The sequence below is a fragment of the Dermochelys coriacea genome, chromosome 4, assembly GCF_009764565.3.
Source record: "Dermochelys coriacea isolate rDerCor1 chromosome 4, rDerCor1.pri.v4, whole genome shotgun sequence".
Taxonomy (NCBI): domain Eukaryota; kingdom Metazoa; phylum Chordata; order Testudines; family Dermochelyidae; genus Dermochelys; species Dermochelys coriacea.
In genome coordinates, this window is record NC_050071.1 from 56,749,837 (window position 1) to 56,768,819 (window position 18,983).

General features: G+C 38.8%; 1 protein-coding gene across 2 annotated transcripts in view; it reads right to left on the minus strand.

The window, feature by feature from the left end:
- The window catches only part of SLC10A7 (solute carrier family 10 member 7), a 203,733-nt gene that overhangs the window by 44,058 nt on the left and 140,692 nt on the right, over positions 1 to 18,983 (minus strand). The window contains exons 6-7 of one of the 2 annotated variants that reach the window (XM_038399603.2): positions 16,934 to 16,969; positions 7,315 to 7,398 (exon numbers count right to left, since the gene is read on the minus strand). In XM_038399603.2, the coding sequence (XP_038255531.1) occupies positions 7,315 to 7,398; positions 16,934 to 16,969 (120 nt within the window). The remainder of the gene's footprint in view (positions 1 to 7,314; positions 7,399 to 16,933; positions 16,970 to 18,983) is intronic. The other variant, XM_038399604.2, reaches the window with a different exon arrangement.

Here is an 18,983-nt window from a genome sequence, read left to right on the forward strand (position 1 = left end):
CACAGATCTTTTTGGTTGTCTAGATTCCATGAAATATTACAGCACTTACACAACTAACCTCATTCGATAGATTTGGGGGAAAGAACTGCTGGAATCATAACATGAATTTTAGCTTTAGTTAAGGTCTGTTTAATATGAAGTGCCCACTTTATGCTGGCAGACAAATCACTGATGGGGCAATTGGAGAATGCATGAATGATAATGTACAGACATGCTTTTTATTATTTATTCATAGAAAACAGTGGGGTTTTGGTGTGCTGTTTTGAAAAATGTTCAAACTAGTAGAATAGAATGAAAGCACAGTGAAAATTCTATTTCATTAACATTTAATCATAAATCACTCTAATATAAAAACATAAAATAAAAGTCTGTCATAAGCACTTAGGTGTAAAGAAAGAAGATCTGCTGAATGTGGAAAGGAAATATTGCAGCAGCAGTTGTTGTTTCTGTTTTCTGTCACTTTTGGAAGAAAAAAAAAGGAACAAAGAAACAATGATCTTTGGCCTAACTCCCCAATCTGAAAGACAAGATGAAACTGCTTAGGGATTGATCTAAGCTCTACTTGGCTGTGTAAAAGTATTTACCACCTACTGTAATGAAGGCAAAAATTACCCTAACACGTCAATGTAGCTCACGAATAGCAACCTTCAATAATCAGATCAATTCAGTATAACACTATGCTATATTGACCAGAATATATAAGAACTTCAAGACACTATAACATATATATAAATAAATATTATCTCTAACAATATAACAGATCTCATATAGCAGGTGTTCTCTAATCCCCTATATGTGCACGCAATAGGGGGCACAAATCTCATGTTGTTATAAATTACTGATCTTCAAGACCAATAAAATAAACCACATTAGACTAATATTGCCAATTAATTATGACACACACACATATGGTAGAGAGCTGTGAACTACTGACCATGTTTGTCATAGCTCCCGTGGACAAGACCAATGTGAACTCCACTGGAAGATCCAGTCTCTCATGGATGATTTCATTAAAATATTGCCAAAATATAACTAGCAATGGCCCAGTTTTCCAGTTATCAGTACTTCACACCTTAATATGAGAATTGCCAAACCTGTATGCTCAATGTTATTTGCTTAACATCAGGAACAAAATACAACTTTAAAAGATTTTGAAAATCCAGCCTCAATTACTATTATTTAAAACAAGTAGCTATTTAGTGAGCCTCCTGTTTGTTAACCCATGTACACTGTGGTCCACACTTTCAAAAGGCTTCCAATTTGTGCATTTAAGACTGCACAGTGCACCAAATGGTCATCTGTGACTATTTTTCACCGCCTACAGTTATGCATTCCTTTGACCTCCAGACTGGATTACAGTAATTTTTCATTTGAAAACACACTTGAAAGTTATAGTACAGTTAGTGCATTATAAGGGTGCTTGATTAGTTAGCATTAGAGCTGGCCAGAAATTAGAATTCCTGTTCCACAGGAAATTCCAAAATTAAAAAAAAAAGTTTCTAAACAGAACAAAAAATGAAATGTCAAAATCTCCTACCCTACAGGAATTCCCAAATGTTATTTACAAAAAGTCAACATGACATTTCATTTTGACCTTTTCAAAACATTTCCAATGCTTCCCTGCCAGGCAAGGAATCAGGCAACTCAGGGATCATGTAAGCACCAATTTAGGGGCAGACCACCTGAAGCCCTGGGAGCATGTCTACAGCAGCAAGCCTCCCAGCCAAGGTTGACAGATTTGGTTATGTGGGGCTCATGCTAGTGCTTTAAAAATAGCTGTGTGGACAGTGCCTTGAATCACAGGACTGGAAGGGACCTCGAAAAGTCATCTAGCCCAGTCCCCTGCACTTAAGGCAGGACTATATTATCTAGACCAGTGCTTCTCAAGCTATCTGATGTGGGGGACTGGCAATTTATTTTTCCAATGTGCGCGCGGACCGGCACCAGTCCACGGACCACCACTTTGAATAGCACTGATCTAGACCATCCCTGACAGGTATTTGTCTAACCTGCTCTTAAAAGTCTCCAATGATAGAGATTCCACCACCTCCCTAGACAATTTATTCCACTGCTTAGCCACCCTGACAGTTAGGAAGTTTTTCCTAATGTTCAACCTAAACTCCCTTGCTGCAATTTAAGCCCATTGCTTCTCGTCCTATCCTTAGAGGTTAAGAACAATTTTTCTCTCTCCTCCTTGTAACAACCTTTTATGTACTTGAAAACTGTTATGTCCCCTCACAGTCTTCTCTTTTCCAGACTAAACAAATCCAATTTTTTCAGTCTTCCCTCATAAGTCATGTTTTCTAGACCTTTAATCATTTTTGTTGCCCTTCTCTGGACTTTCTCCAATTTGTCTACATCTTTCCTGAAATGTGGTGCCCAGAACTGGACACAATACTCCAGATGAGACTAATCAGCATGGAGTAGAGCAGAAGAATTACTTCTCGTGTTTCGCTTACAACACTCCTGCTAATACATCCCAAAATGATGTTTTTTTGTTTTTGCAACAATGTCACACTGTCGACTCATATTTAGCTTAAGGTCCACTATGACCCCCAAATCCCTTTCTGCAGTACTCCTTCCTAAGGCAGTCATTTCCCATTTTGTATGTGTGCAACTGATTGTTCCTTCCTTAGTGGAGTACTTTGCATTTGTCCTTATAGAATTTCATCCTGTTTACTTCAGACCATTTCTCCAGTTTGTCTGGATCATTTTGAATTTTAATCCTATCCTTCAAAGCACTTGCAACCCCTCCCAGGTTGGTATCATCCACAAACTTTATAAGTGTATTCTCTATGCCATTATCTAAATCATCGATGAAGATATTGAACAGAATCAGACCCAGAACTGATTCCAGCAGGACCCCTCTCGTTATGCCCTTCCAGCATGACTGTGAACCACTGACAACTACTCTTTGGGAACGGTTTTCCAACCAGTTTTGCACCCACCTTATAACAACTCCATCTAGGCTGCATTTCCCTAGTTTGTTTATGAGAAGGTCATGTGAGACAGTGTCAAAGCTTTACTAAAATTGCAGCTCAGGCTAGGACTCGGGCGCTGAAGCCTAAGGAAGAGGTTGGGCTTCAGAGCCCAAGCTCCAGCCTAAGCTGCAACTTCAAGGTGCTGTCTACACTGCTATTTTTACAGTGCTGGCATGAGCCCTGCTAACCCGAGTCTCTCAACTCAATCTGGGAACTTTCTTCCACGACCTGTGCAGACATACTCTGGGCTGCTGAGGGGGAAGGAGTTTCAAAGTCCAGCAGGAGAGCTGGCAGGTTTAGGCTGGTTTCCAGCGGAAACCTGCCTGGCAGGCAGTTCCATTGCAAATGAACCTGGTTAAATAGTCACACTCTCACACAACATTTCAATGTTGATAAATCAGCATTTTCCAGTGGAAGAATGCTCCATGGGAAAATTTCTGATGCACTCCACTTAGCACTGATTTCCTATTGATTTCTGTGTGCAATTGAAGGTGTTGGAATTGAGCTATAAAATCTTACTAAATATGTTTTTTGGTCCTGGCTACCTAAGACTGCCTCTCTCTCTACGCACTCTCTCAGTTTACATCAGTTACTAAAACTGCTAACAGTCCTCAGTCTGAACATTTCAGGGCTAAAGATAGGGCATTCCCAATGGAGAGCCTTCATCTATGAAACTTGCTCCCCTCTTTGATCTGACAGAACCTTGATTAATTGATATTGGGGTATGTCATCTCACCTGGCAGTTGGTTTCTTGTAATACAATGCATCTTTCCTGAGTAATATTTGTGCACGGATCAAAGTATTTTTGAAATTTTTTGCAATCCTCTAAGGACTCTTACCAAAATGTCTCTGGGCCTGTCACATGTAGCGCTGTGGAGGATTTCATCCTCTTTAGTTTTGCTGAAATATCACTTGCTTCCAAGCACACTGGAATAGTGCAATCCTTTCTTTCAATTTTCTGCCTGGGTCCCTTGCAGGACTTAAGGATACATGAAATTTTGCTTGCTCCATTTTTACCAAAGATTTAGTTTAGTTCTAACATGTAATAAAGGTGTGACACAGGAATGCTGGTAAGAGGTTTCTCTTTATGGCCCCAATTCAAAAAAGCATTTATGCATCTGCTTGACTCAAAAGCAGTCAAGCAGTCTAATAGACTTCAATGGTTTGAGTCTCATGCTTGAAGTTAAGTATGTGCTCATATACTTCCCTGAATTGGGGCCTACTTCCTTTCCTCGGTATGTGATATGGTCAGAGTTACACCTGTGTCACATGGCAGGGGATCAGTATTCGAGTCCAGTGGCTATTGTTACCATACAAGTCCTACTGGGTCTTAACTTCTTCTATCAAACAGGAATACTTTCCAAGAACCTTTTAAGGTGTACTATATGCTAGCCTTAAAATTCAGTAAAATGATTTACTATTATAGGTGTCTACATGGCAAGTTACTGTGCAGAAAGCCAGGGTGTGAATCTATAGTACACCAGCTTGCCACGCAGCAATGACCCACGTGGACACTGCTACAGTACACTTGAAGCCCTGAAGTATGACCTGGCATACTACACTTTCAAGCAGTAACACATGAAGCTACACTCTGGGACTTTTGCTTTGCTGTAGCAGTGTCCACATGGGATGTTACTGTGTTACTGCTTCTTGGGCAGTAACTGGCCATGTAGATAAGCCCTTATAGTTAAGGTAGCACAACCCTTTCCAGTATAAGGCCCTGTTTTCATTTGCTTTTATTATTGCCAAACTTTAACTGTTTGGGTTGATACAGGCCACATGTCTGCCTCAGGCTGAATTTTTTGGAAAACTTTAAAAAATGGTCAAGCCATTTCTGAGACTGAAATTAGGGAAAACTGTGTTATTTTGACCCTGTTTATTATTTTATTTATTTATTTATACATACATACCACTGTTTCATAGAGATGTTCTAGTTGTGCCTCCATACTTTAGAGTAGGGCCTTGAAACTTGGCAGGAGGGATGCCCTGGTGTCTGGGGGTGTGCCTGGTGCTGTCTCAATGAAAGTCTGCTCAAATATGATGAAGTTATAAGTCTATGAAAAAAATCACACCTTGCATCTGCTCAGCAGAGGTTTGTTGGACGTTGTAAATGTTATTCTCCAAAGATTCCATCTGCATGCTCCTTTCATACAGGGCTCCTGCATACCGACTGGATTACACATGCACCACCCACACAGCAACTGAGCATGCTCCATCCCTGGGCTGTAAAAGCTGAACAGCATTTTCCCCATAGTTGCTCCTCGCAGCTACTAGAACATGCTGTGGTGCTGTGCCCCAGAAGTGAGAGGTAGGGAGACCATCTCTCGTGCTTTCAGTGACCTCCCCTCTCCCAACTAGAGCATGAAGAAAAAAGAGGAAGCAGCCTTATTCAAATGCAAAGGGGTGTGGTGTAGAGAGAGGGTGGTGGTGATGGAACAGGAGCCAAAATAAAGACAGGGACTGGATCTGAGAAGCTTAGGGGCAAAAGGGTCTATAATCACTACAGCATGTTCCCCTCCCAAACCTGAAACTGATCCCAGGATTCCTGAGTCTCAGCAGCCCTGTGATCTCTAGAAAATAGCTGTGCATTCCCATGGCAAAGTGTCTCTCTCATCCCCCCATCCTGAGCAACTCAGCTTTGCGGTGCCCACTGTTGCGTGGTGCCCCAGGCAACTGCTCTGCTTACTACCCCTTAACGCTGGCCCTGGCTTTTATATGAAGAAAACCAGTTGTTGTTGCACAGGTGGGCAGTGGAGTTTTTATAGCATGCTTGGTGAGCCTCAGGAAGCAAAAGGTTGAGAACTCCCTGACAGAGAAGATAACTGCCTACTATTGCCACTAGATAATTAGTTAGCTCAAGTGGTAGAACTCTGTGATGAGGATCTAAGGGTCTGAACCCGGATGATGACCCATGTGGGGGTCAGCAATATGGTCCCACATGATGGAATTTTCTTTTCTTTTCAGTTTGCCTTTTTGAAAAAATAGGAAATTGCATTAAATATCCATTAAAAGGAAGCTAAGGTTGCAAAGACCAAACCCTCAAAAGTTAGAAGATGCCAGTGCACAGGATGCACAGTGTTCAGGAAATGAATCAGAATTGTGTGGCATATAAGGCTGTTTTCTGTTGGACCCCTGTCCATGTGTATTGCTGAAGTTGGAAAGTTTATCATGAAAGAGGCAGGGGATTGCAGGAAAAGAAAAGATAGTCTCATGTTTAAGGCAGTTGAATACCACCCTGGAGAACTGGATTCTCTCGGCTTCTGCCACAGATTCCCATGAGATGCTGGGCAAATTACTTGTATTGAACTTTTCAAAGGTAGGCAGTTGTTGCGTGTTGTTTTCTGGGTGTCCAGCATGAGGCACCGTTGGCCAGATTTGCAAAAGGACTGAGAGCTCAGAACTGCAACTGAAGTCAATGGGAGTTGTGCTTTGAATGCATAAAGTGCTATAAAATGGTAAGTATTCTGAAAAATCAGCCTGTAGGTATCTCAGTTTGGATACTGAAAAATCTGTGTGCCTCAGTTCACAATCTGTAAAATGGAGATAAAACCTCCCTATCTCAAAGGGCTTTTTAAAGATTCATTAATGTTTGTGAAGCGCTCAGATACTACAGTGACAAGTGTAATACAAAAGCTCAGGAGGAAATTAATTCTGTGTTCAGTGCAAGGTTAAATTGCATGCTATAAATAAGGCAGGGGCCACACACTGAATGATGAGGCTAAAATGAAATATTGAACAGCTGCTCATTCATCGAGCCATCCATCCTGTGCTCAGAATGAGACAGAGGTTCTGTGGGAAAAAAATAGTATGTGATCACATAATTAAAGATTGTATTATAATGGGCATACAGAAGGGTGCGGGCAGACTTAATTCTGGCATTTTCTAACTTTTGATGGCCTGACTTTACCACCTTCAAGTTCTTTTAACACAGGATTTTTTAATTAACATAATTAGTAGTTGCCATTACACAGGAAGAATTTTTTCCATCATCCAGTTAAAAGGCATATGACAAAAGAACTATAGAGTGTTCTCAAAGCTCGTTTTGCATTGGGCTGCAAGTTTCTCAATCTGGACTGCTATTTTCCCCTGTTTTATATTCACAAATTCTCTTCTCGATATGCAATAGTGTATGTCTGGGCAGTGAGGGTCAGATGCTCAATCTCAACAAAGATCAACGTGGCTCCAGGGAGCACTGTAATATCTTCTCTATGATCTTAGACTCCACCATCCTGATGCTTTGTCCTATGTGGCAGCATACTGTGTTGACAGTTTATCTTTAAGACAGCCCTCTTTATCATATTCTTAAAAAAAAAAGTATATTTAAAAGACATACCTGTCCAATAATAAGGGGAACGACAACAGTCATAAACAGCTGTGAGAATATAGATGTAAAAGGCACAGAGGAGGATGATCCAAGCTACAAAATAAAAATAAAAATACATTGTTAATATTGAACCTTTCCTTCACATCTGTTTTGAAATTGGCAAAATATCTGCAATATTTACTATCGACTGATGTCATGATGTGTAATTTTACTTATGTGTACACACCTACTTACACACACGTGTGTAACTGTTAAGCCCCATTAATATATGTGATGTTCCACAAGTTACAAAATTAAGGATAGTCTCTGCCAGAAAAGTCTATAATCTAAAGCCCCAATTCTGCCAATATTTATCTACATACGAAAATTAATCTAGAATAAGGTAGGGTATGAATTTAAAGTGGATTAACTATGCCTGAATAACTCCATGTGTAGATGCTCTTATTCATGAATAAGAGAGCCTTATTCCGTATTGGTTTAATCTACTTCCATAGTGGATTAGCTAATTCGGAATAAGGCATTCTTATTTTGGAATGAACACATCCACATATGGAGTTAACCAGGAATAGCTATTCCGGAGTAACTCTCTGTGTAACTCCCCAGTGTTTCCTTCTACACCAGCCTATTTGGATGTGGCATAGCGGTCCCCGCTGTGGCACATACTGGGTATGCATGAGCTCACGTGCTGCTGCTCCATCTGTGACCTCACATGGGACTGCAGTATCAGGGAAAATTTTGCCTGGACATTTTCCGAAGGAGAAATGTCGTCCTTTTTGCACATGAACCTCTCAACCTCCAATTTTAAGCAAATGTGAACAGAGAGGTAGAGCCCTGGTTCCTTGCAGAAATTCCACTGCAGATTAATCAAAATCTCATCACACAATACACAGCCTCCAGGTGGATTTGCTCTTCTAATGATCCCTGTAACAACTTTTGAAGCATTAAAAGGTTAATAGATTTTCAAACCCTATTTTGATACCACTTTTGGGCTGAAGAGTTAAAAGCATTAATGACTGTATGTTCAAATAAGCTTTTTTAAGTGAAAATGAAGATTTTAAAACTTTAAAAGCAACCACAGAGGAGTAAATCAAAATGGGTGGTCAGGATTCCAGAACCCTTCACTTTGCTTCCTGAGGCTACAATACTTTTACAGTGACAACACAGTATTTTTGTGAAGGATTCACGGACTTATCTGAATGTTTGAACGTTTTATGTCAATTAGACGTAGTGTATAATCACATTCCAAGTCAAGAATCAAAAGATGTCTGACAATAGAAAATATTGCTGAAAAAGACAGCCATTTAGACACCAATATTCTTGCCATCTTTTCAAACTATTATTTCAAATGTAGCATTTCCAAGCACAGAATCTGCATTTGAAAGGAATATCAAGTTTCAGATTAAAAGCAGTTGTGGACTCATCAGCACAGATGTCAAGTTTTTTAAGAAAAGGAAATTGAATTATAGTGGGTGAGGGATGGGAGACTAAAACAAATATACCTATGAGAAACAAATTATTTTATACAAAGCAATGATCTTCCAAATCAGAGTTTTAAAAGTTCAGCTCTTTCATGATAAATGTGAATAACCACTTTGATGCCCCGTTTTTGACGGGTGCATGCACCTGGCCCTGTTTTGTATCCTAGTGCCTTTTATTCATACATAGTTACAGTGCCAGCCTTCTCTCCACACTGCCGTTATTCCTTCCTCTAAGATATATTCCTGGTTTCTTGTTTCCCTTACCCACTCTACAATGATGTCACTGGTGGGCTATATTTTATCACTGTCGAGTCCCAGAAAAAAAGGTCTATAAGCTTAAAGACAACAGGCCGGATCCTCAGCTGGTGTAAACTATCACAGCTCCATTGAAGAGCTGGCCCTGAATCTATGCCCAGAGGATACAGAAGACAGGAGGAAGGAGGAATTTTATTCACCCAAGACAAGTACACTTTTCAGCCCCTGATCACTGACACAATCTGGCCACTGATAAGTGAATCTCAGATGATTCAGATTCTGAGATGATGCTTAGCTAAGACTTATCGAAACTATCTGGACATACATAGTATGCAAAATTAGACTGAAAATCTCACAAGAACACATTCCTTCTTGATCACCCGCACTTGCTGTTTCCAGATTTTACTGTACTTTGGCACTTATGGTCTCATCTATTAGCAGAGAGCTAAAATGAGCTAGATTGGGAAAAAAACGTTAAATAAGGAGCTATTCAAAAACTTTTCCAAATCTTAAAAATCTTATGTTAATGGTAGAGCAAATGGCTACTTCCTTAACATCATAATCCCAACACCTAAGAATGAGCTGCCTTTTTTTTTGTTTGTTTGAGAAAGCCAAATAGAAGGAACATTCTTAACCAACTTTGGGAATAAAATAATACCAATCACGTATTTATAGCTGTAAAAATGTGACTGGATTTTATCATCACTTATGTAATAAGTTAAATGGAAAATAAATTGTGGAGATCAAGTTTAGCATTTAATCACATCTCATCACAAGTCTGTCTTTCAAAATACTGAAAAATTGATTTGCCAGTATATTTCATTTTAAAACATTAATTCTTTGTACTGGCATGTGATTTTTATTTAATGGACAACTTGTTTATATATATACACTGTATAGCCTGTGCTCTTCTAGATATCTATGTCTGAATATGGTGCTCATTAACTGCAAGGGCTCATGAAGCACTATAGAATCAAACAAGGGGACCAATTTGAGTAGTCTCTATTCACTTAAATAGTCCCATTGACTTAAACGGGATAACTCATAGGAGTAAGGAATGAACACATGAATAAGGGTTTGCAGGGTAAGGCCATATTGGGAGCAAGTTCCAGGCGAGTTTCTCCACACTATCCTGTCACTGTGCAGTACTTAAACTTGACCTGCAACGCTCCTGCTACTCCAGCCCTAGACCTCTCAGCTCCAGAGACTGCCAATTTTAACAACACCTGCCAAATTATTTAGTGGGTTTGTTTATAGCAGAGTTCACAGCAGAGACACGGACCGAGCCTAAAGTGATAGGATATAATTAACTTTTGTTGTACAAAGAAATCCTCCTCGCATGAAAATGAGAACACTCTGCTCTTCCAATCCAATCCTAACTCTACATGACAGCTGGTCAATCTTCTTTTTTCTGACTGCCAAGGCAGATATCACAGCTGGGGTGTCCTCCCCAAGGAAGAGGCTACACCCAGAACTGCCCCAGACTCAGAAGAAACCCCTCCTGCCAGTTGTACCAAATTACAATCCAGTGCCACATTTGCTGCCCGTATTGAGTCCACTTCAGAGGAACTCTGGGCTCTCTGCTCTACAGCATTTTCTTGTACTTAACATGTTTTTCCAGGCTGTGTCGTCAGACTCTACTAAGTACACTGTTAGCCAGCTTGAGCCTTCTCCCTTGCTATGCACCCTGAGAATCTGTGCAAGCCTCACCAAAGATAATTAGGGTGGGGAAGGTGGTAAAAAGAAGAGATGACAGACTGGAAGGGTCATTAGCTTTTTGAGTTTGTGGAGCAATTTGCAGACTCCTGCAATATTTTGTGAGTTTTCTATTTAGAGGTAAATGTATTCTATCAGCCATAAAAACAATTTTAGTTTACTAGGCAGAAGACATCTTTAAAAGACTCTCCATGTGTTTTAAAGTGATATCTGGTATACAATTACAAAAGTAGAGCCAAGTGGAATAGAAAGTCCTCCACAGAAATTGTACAGATATTAGATTCCTCTACCCTTGCAGATGTGCAATTATCTATATATGTGGTAGGGGCTGGGAGGATTTGTATTGTTGTTTGGCCACTAAAAAAAGGAAGTATAATGTAAGGCAGTCAAAAGTTAGTCTGACACAAAGGCACATAGAGTTTGATGCAAAGCTCACTGAAGTCAATGGAAAGATTTCCACTGATGATTTCATTCCTCAGAGATTAAGGAGGAAATTAATCTGTATACAAAATAGATATTATAGACAAGGTAGTAAGAAGATGGTGCACTTTAAATCATTCAAATGAAATAATTGACCTCTAAACAGTTAATGCACTGCATCGTCTTCCTCACTCCCACAATCAACCTGTTGTCACACACCAGTGACATACATTAGCCACAACTTCCTTAACAATTTCTGTGTCTTCTCAGCTATTAGTACATTATTTAACAATTCATTCTTCAGTTGACTGCATATCAGCCTTCGCTTGTCAAGAACTCACAAAAAATGAATGTGTGTCTGTTCTATGATACTGAAAAAGGGAAGCTATTTTACCAGGGAAATAAGGAAACAAAGTACAGTGCAAAGAAATCCAGGTTGTTTTCCCTGAAAATCTGAGAAATCCAGTATTTTGAGGAATAGTAGTTTCATTTAAAGATTGTTAACATAAAGCAAATGTTAAAAGATAATAAAACTTTAAGGCAATATGTAGTTTTACTCATGTTCCTTTTCAGTAGTCCTTTCCTCCAACAAGTTTAAATTGAAGTTTTCTCCCCTTGATTGAGTCTAGATTCTTTCAGTAATACTATATTCTAATATTTATAGTATCACTGTTCACAAGCACACCATCAAAATGACTGATATAAAATACAGAACATAGGAAAAAATCACTGAATAAATCAAGTAGAAGTAGAAAAGCTTCTATTTCAACACCTGTATCATGGTAATCACCTTTGATAGTATGGCAAATACAGAAGTAGTATATGACAGTTACATGGAGTATTGCTAAGTATATTTTCACAAATGTACATGAGTGTTGCAAGCAAGGGCTTTTTAACATTCCATGTTTAAGTGGTTTTGCAGGCAAGCTTTGAAGACTGATGTACACAAGAATGTAAAATACATACTTATCCCAACATTTCTTTGGTGACTTCAGTAAAGATATATAGATTCATACATCTTTGTATTTGTTACTTTATTATCCAACCAACTATACTTCCATAAATTAAAGAGAGTACCTAGTATCCATTCATACACAATAGTGGTAATAATTTCAAGACCACGGCAGAGTTGTAAGGTAATATCATAAAAAAGTGCAAAAAGTAAACAAAGTAATATTTTGTTTTCATAAACATTCAAATGATTTGTTATATTGTGTTACCAAATACATTGTGATTAATCAGCTATGTTTTATTATGTCTGCACCATTGCACTACTGTAACAAAGTAAAATCTCAGAGCTATATTGTTCTACCCCTGAATAGGGGCATAAGAGCAGGAGAAATATAAGGAGCTTCCAACCTCCTCAGCTGAGCATAACTGCAAGTCTATGTACTCATCCAAGGGCAGGACCAGAGAGAACAGTGGTGCTAGCCATCCCAAGAGGGGCCTGAGACGGGGGGCAGAGCCGTTTTCATATAGAACATGGCACTTGTGGCACAACAGCTATGCTCTTCCTGCTCCCAGGGGAGCTCCAAGAGACTGTTTTCCTGAGGCATTCAGCTCTTCCCCAACCTGGGGCAGTGCTTACAAGCCACAGACCAGCCCTTAACAAAGATATAGACACAAATACCAACATACAGTACACACACACACACTGTCTTAATGATGTTATATTTTAAGGAGACACAGGAATGATGATGTAGTTAAAATTGTTCCAGGGTGCTGTGCTTCTGTCTTTCAGATGAGACATAAAAACAATGGGGCTGACAACTTGAGGTTATTAAAGAGATCATAAAAAGAAAAGGAGTACTTGTGGCACCTTAGAGACTAACAAGCTTTTGTGAGCTACAAGCTTATGCTCTAATAAATTTGTTAGCCTCTAAGATGCCACAAGTACTCCTTTTCTTTTTGTGAATACAGACTAACACGGCTGCTACTATGAAACCTGTCATTATGCAAGGTAAAGAGATCATAGCACTATTACCATCACAGCATGATGTTACAATTTGTTTAACTGTCTTTTATTAACGTAAATGTGCCCAGAAGCTTTGGCAATGGCAGCATATTTTTAGAATTCAAATAATCAATGTTCACAAGAGTATAGGTGTTAGCCTTAGTGTTCCAGCCAAATTGTAAGTTGAGGACTTGGTTCCTGCACCCTTACTCATGTTAGATAGAATTGTACTCTGCAAGTCAAAAAAAACCCTATTCAAGAAATACAATGCTAATCAACTTAAGTAGGGGTGCCACATTTGAGATTCAAGTAATTACATTCTGCTTACCTAAATTCTCTGTTGTTTCACTAGATATTGTTCATCACTTCCTAACATACACTGTTGTTCATTGTTATTGTGCGCTATTAACATTTGCTCTGTTTCACCTGAGAGGAGGTGGCAGTTATTTCAATATTCACAGCAAAGGATACAGCTTCTATAACCAGACAGCAAAGTTTGTAAGGCACTGTGCAATCCATTTAGATGAATAGTGATTATTATAAATGTAGTATCATTACTGCTACTGGGAAAAGTACAGACCTTAGATTAAAACACAGAACAAAGTAATAAGATAATTCTAAACATAAGATACTGTTCCATACCCACATGATGGGACTAAGACTGAGGAATTAAACTATGAACTCTCTAAATTCTACATTGTGACAATTATTCATCATTAGTAGAGAAATTCCCCCAAAAGGAGATTTCTTCTTGTCTATGAGAATTCTTAGCTTACTTTTTTTCTGAATTTTTTTTTTAAAACAGCTTAAAAAACTGGCTCTTCAGTTTAAAAATCTTGATTACTGTACTGCCACTACTGGTTTCACTTAAATATCTAACCTGACACAAGGAACTTGTTGTGTGTGCTCTAGTATATCGGATCCCATATCCCTCTAATAAAACCTTGCAAAAGGTTGCAAAGAAAGGAGAATGGCATATTCCCATGTTAACTTGCAACCAATGGGTCTCAGAGTGCTTTATGTTTCAACCCTTTTCTGCTCATCACATATATGAATGCAAATGTGAATATTAATTGTATTGTTTATGGTACACTGCCCGTTTTTAATACGATCCCTGGGAATCCATCATCATAAGTGTTAAAAATAACAGTTATAATGAGGACAACAATACCGGGGTTTAATGCAGCTGGAAGCCAAGGTTCTATAGCTTCCTATTACAGTGATAATCAGTGATGCTTATGAGGGTTGCTATCCTTTAAAATATAACAAAGGGTACCTACAAAGATAAAGTCTGCTAACTGAGGGTACAATATATGAGGTTTCATAAAATCAGTCTTCAAATCTCAGACCATTTTGCTAAATAAACTTTATATAACAAGTTTGGTAGCGGAAGTATTCTCTTCAGAAATGTGACCAACAATCTTATATTTAACACCATTCATTTAGGGAAATAAATTATTTGCAGGAAATATATAATTTATAACAAGCTTTCACTCTTCTTCCATTTGTGTACTTCAACATGTCTTTAACAACTTTGTTAAAAATGACTCATGTTTACATTAACAGACATTTACAAACAAAGAAAGCAGTTCAAAACAATATATACTGTCAGAAATTAACATGGGGTACACAAAGGGAAAAATTTAAACCATGACCATCTAGGGCCAAGCTATCTAAAGAAAACAAAAGAACAAGTTAATCAATAATAATTTACCTGTATTCTGGTAGCACTCAGAAAGCGTTAGGCACTGTTTACACATACAGGCCTTGCCTTAAGAGCTTATGGTAGTCTTATAAATATTATTACTACAATATAGTATTCTAATGATTGCATTATTACTCTGTTGGAGCATGGCCATTGCTTTATTAACACTAGCGAGCATCATAGGCCTGATCCAAAGCCCATTGAAGTGCTTTTGAAAACCATTCAGTGTCCATTGAAATCAACATAAATATAACCAGTGTTGGCTTAACTCCACTGAGAGTTTTATCTTGCTGCTGAGTGTTTTTGAAAATTCCATCCAATATGAATAAAGTATCAAAGAACAAATCATCCCTTGTCACACACTAGACTTTTATACATCAATAAATCCCACAGAATCATGGCTCAAGTTTTGAACACTGTGATAATTAAAGAATCTGCAGCTTTTGCAGATTTTAGTCCACACATTTTGTTTAGAGCTTCGTTAAGAAGTGACAACTTTTTCTTCAGGAGAGCAAACAGCTCAGAGTGCTACAAATAGTAGTATGGTAAATAATAAACAGTTAAGTGGCATTGTGTTACACTAGGAACTTCAGCATTGATTGGAAGCACATATGCCTATTCTATGGCTCCTATTTCTTTTTGAACATTAGAGACTTTTACCACTTGCTACAAGATGAAATAGAAGATGAGATACAAGATGAAAAACGTAATGGCTGACCACTAGCTGGCTGGAGTATTTTGTTACCTAATCTTTTATTTGCTCATAAAGAGATGTCACTGACATAAATCAAGTCTTTATCTTGTTTCAAAAGTTGAATGATTGAAAAATTAAACAGATTTCAGGTTTTATGAAAAATGCACCTTCCCCCAGGCTCCGTTTCAAAAACATCCTATCTCAGTCGGGGTACAAGGGTTCAAGACATCACTTAGAAAGTGAAAAAGACGCTCATGTTCAAGGTAATAAAACCAAAAGTTTTGTCTTTTTAAAATGGGATTTTGGTCTTGTAACTCTACCCCTCTGGAAGAATTACCATCTATCCGGGAGAGCAGAAGAGGGGCAGACAGTGAGGAGAGCAGTAGCAGATCATCCAGAAGCAGTTCCTTCCTTCTTCCTTATAAGGAAATCAGATTAGCTCTGTCTGTGAACAGGTGTCTTTCATAACCTACACTAAAACTCAGTTTACACACCATGAGTCCATACTTACAACCCCTTCCAGGGGTTTGATTATCATAATACAGAAATTAACAGTAAGACAACGAAGTTCAACTTAAACCTTCGTGACAGACTTGGCCGCTCCTCAGGACTTCTCAGCCCATACCCTATATCTCCTCTCCCTAGAGAGCAACATACCTCAGTGGTTCCGTGAAACCCATGTATCCTGTTGCCAGCAGGATCAACACCTGCTAAATGATATTAGGTATTTCAGGGAAACACTGCCAGCCTGTTACAGGGTCACTCACTGTGTAATGACAAATAAACATCACTTGCAACCAGATCTCTCTCTGCTTCCATGAACTGTAAGTAACCAAGGCCCTGACTGATGACCAATGACTGAGTAAGACTTGAACAAACAAGAGTCAACAAGATTCTTGTTAGTGGCACCCAATGGCTTCAGTAATTTGTCAACCCCTTTCCAATCTCTCACACACTCTAACACAAAAATACCCATAGGTTTTAGTTGCCCAAATGTAAGGCTGCATTTACCTGGCCAAACAGTCAAACTTGAGGCCCATTTTGGCTCATTATGATCCCATGCTACTCCAGTACATGCTATAAGATACCTCTCCTACTTGGGTAAGCATTTTGTCATTGCAAACGTGTGTTTGGCTCAGCTTGTCTGATAGCATATGCTTTTGTGATACTATCAGATGAGCAGGCTCACACGCCCTTATAAAAGGAAGCAGTGGGCACTGTGTTTGCTGTGACACATTTTTATTTATTACCAGTTTGGAAGAAGTTTGTCCCAAATACTGACCACAACTCCTTTTGAGTATCAAAACAATGTAAAATCAATGAAACTTCTGGTTTACAGTATATTTTTAATAAGTGGTAAGTTACTTTAAAAAAAGGGATTGGAGTCTTAATATCAAAATACTCACAAAAAGCAGCAGTAGAAGTGGAGTTATAATGATACCCTGGAAGAAATAAAAGATAATGTTTTATTAGCCAGGAAAGCAGAATCTTCTGTTTGTCATCTTAAACCCTGATGCATGGAAATACATAGATTTTGTTAAAATTAAAGTGAGGCTAAATGATAACGAAAGGAAACATTTAGCTTCATTCTTTACTATATAGATTCTTTAGCATCTGTATAGGAATAATTTCTACTTACTGTAGCTAGAAGTTTAAATAATATTCCTTAGATCTAGCTTTCTTCTTTTTAGACTGAAGACTTCCTTTCTCAAAATATACACAATATAGAAGTTCAGACTAGTATCTTGTGAAGATTTCCCCACCAATATGTTGTACTCTCACTTGGTTAAGATGCCCCTCCTGTCAGGGAGTCAGGTGGTTCAGTCCCCCGCTGCCTAATTCATGGTCCTCTCTTGAGCAAAAGCTCCATCAGCTGTGATGAATTAGGTGTCCTGATTTTATAATGTAAACTAATATCCCCTAGGAAATGAGCTGAGATCTCAAAACTCATTTCACTTGATTAGACTCCATGTCTCAGTGGAGAAAGGCAAGTCTTTCATCTAATTTAGTCACACAGGACTACCTCAGTTCTCCACATCCCCCAGGCAGAGACAGGCAAAAGATTTGTTTCCTTCACTGATGGAACAGGTTTAAAGCTCATGACTGGACAAAATACAAGATTTTAAGTTTCATGAAAGAAAATCTTAAAATGAATTGTTTGGGTTGGGAGTTCACATGGCATGCTTCACTTTCATAGCTGCAAGTGGTACTTCTCCCTCACCCCTCCATCATACTTCAATATTTTCTCAAGAGTTAATAAAAGCAATTTGTCATTTAATGCATATTCATTCACAAGTCCCACTTAGAACTTCTTTTGTAAACAAAGATTTTTTTTCTTCCTAGTATTTATCAGATACCATTATTCCATTAATGAGACCCACTCACAAACTCTTTATATTTTCCAAGGGCAAGATGCCAACCCACTTATACAAATCTAGAATGATAGTTTTCCCACACATTCTTGGTTTCAGCTAAGTGAAAAATACAAGTTAAAAGCAGTGCTCCCTTTTGGGTAATTTTTTTTTGGGGGGGGGGGTCATAATGCAGCTTTACTCTGGCTCTTCAAAGCTGTTAAAATCCAATATAAAACTGTCTCTTTATCTGATGTATTTGTATTTCAGCAGCCGCAACAGGCCCCAAGCAGGAGAAACTATTGAACCAGACACTTATGAACAAACAGGAAGACACGGTTCTTGCTCTGAAGTGCCTTCTTTAAAACAAGATGCAACAAGTGAGAAACAACAGGAGGGGACAAAGGACAAGGAAAAGAGGAATAAGAACAGAAGGTAACAGGCTAGCTGCACCAACTTGAAAGTTACACATTATTTTAAAGTATTTCTTGAAATAAATAAATGATATATCCTGTCTTTGATGGCTTCTCAATCTAGCCATCATTTGTCAGCTGACTTGTTGTGTGTATCCCAGCAGAGGTGGATCCTGGAAGGACAGCAAGCAATGGCTTTAAGGATTACTCCAGGGGTGGCGTTCCCTGTGTGAGGAGCAGAATGGAAGAAAATGCAGCAATGTTTGTGGGCGAAGTAGACAAATGGGTGTTCAAGGATGGCAAAATTTGTGGTGCAGGAAGCAGCAGGCGGGGGTTGTGGGATGTAATAAGAGCTGAGCAGATACTATGCAAAGTAGTTGTTACAACACCTGAAATGATGGCCTATCAAGAACAACTTTATAGAGGGAATGTAATGCAGTCATTCCAGTATAATGTGCCACATAACACACTTAGAGTTTTATTAGACACTGTTGAGTATGTGGGCTAGATCCCCCTCTTCCCCTTCTGTGTATAACAAATACTTTGCACTGCCAAGTACCTGAAACTTCCCCTGGCATAAAGTAATCCCCAGATGGTATAAAGCTAGCATAGCTGGCTCTATGATGCCCACTTCTAGACCCAAGCACAGGGGGATTGTCAGGGGTGGAGGTGATGTACCCAAAACATTTGCA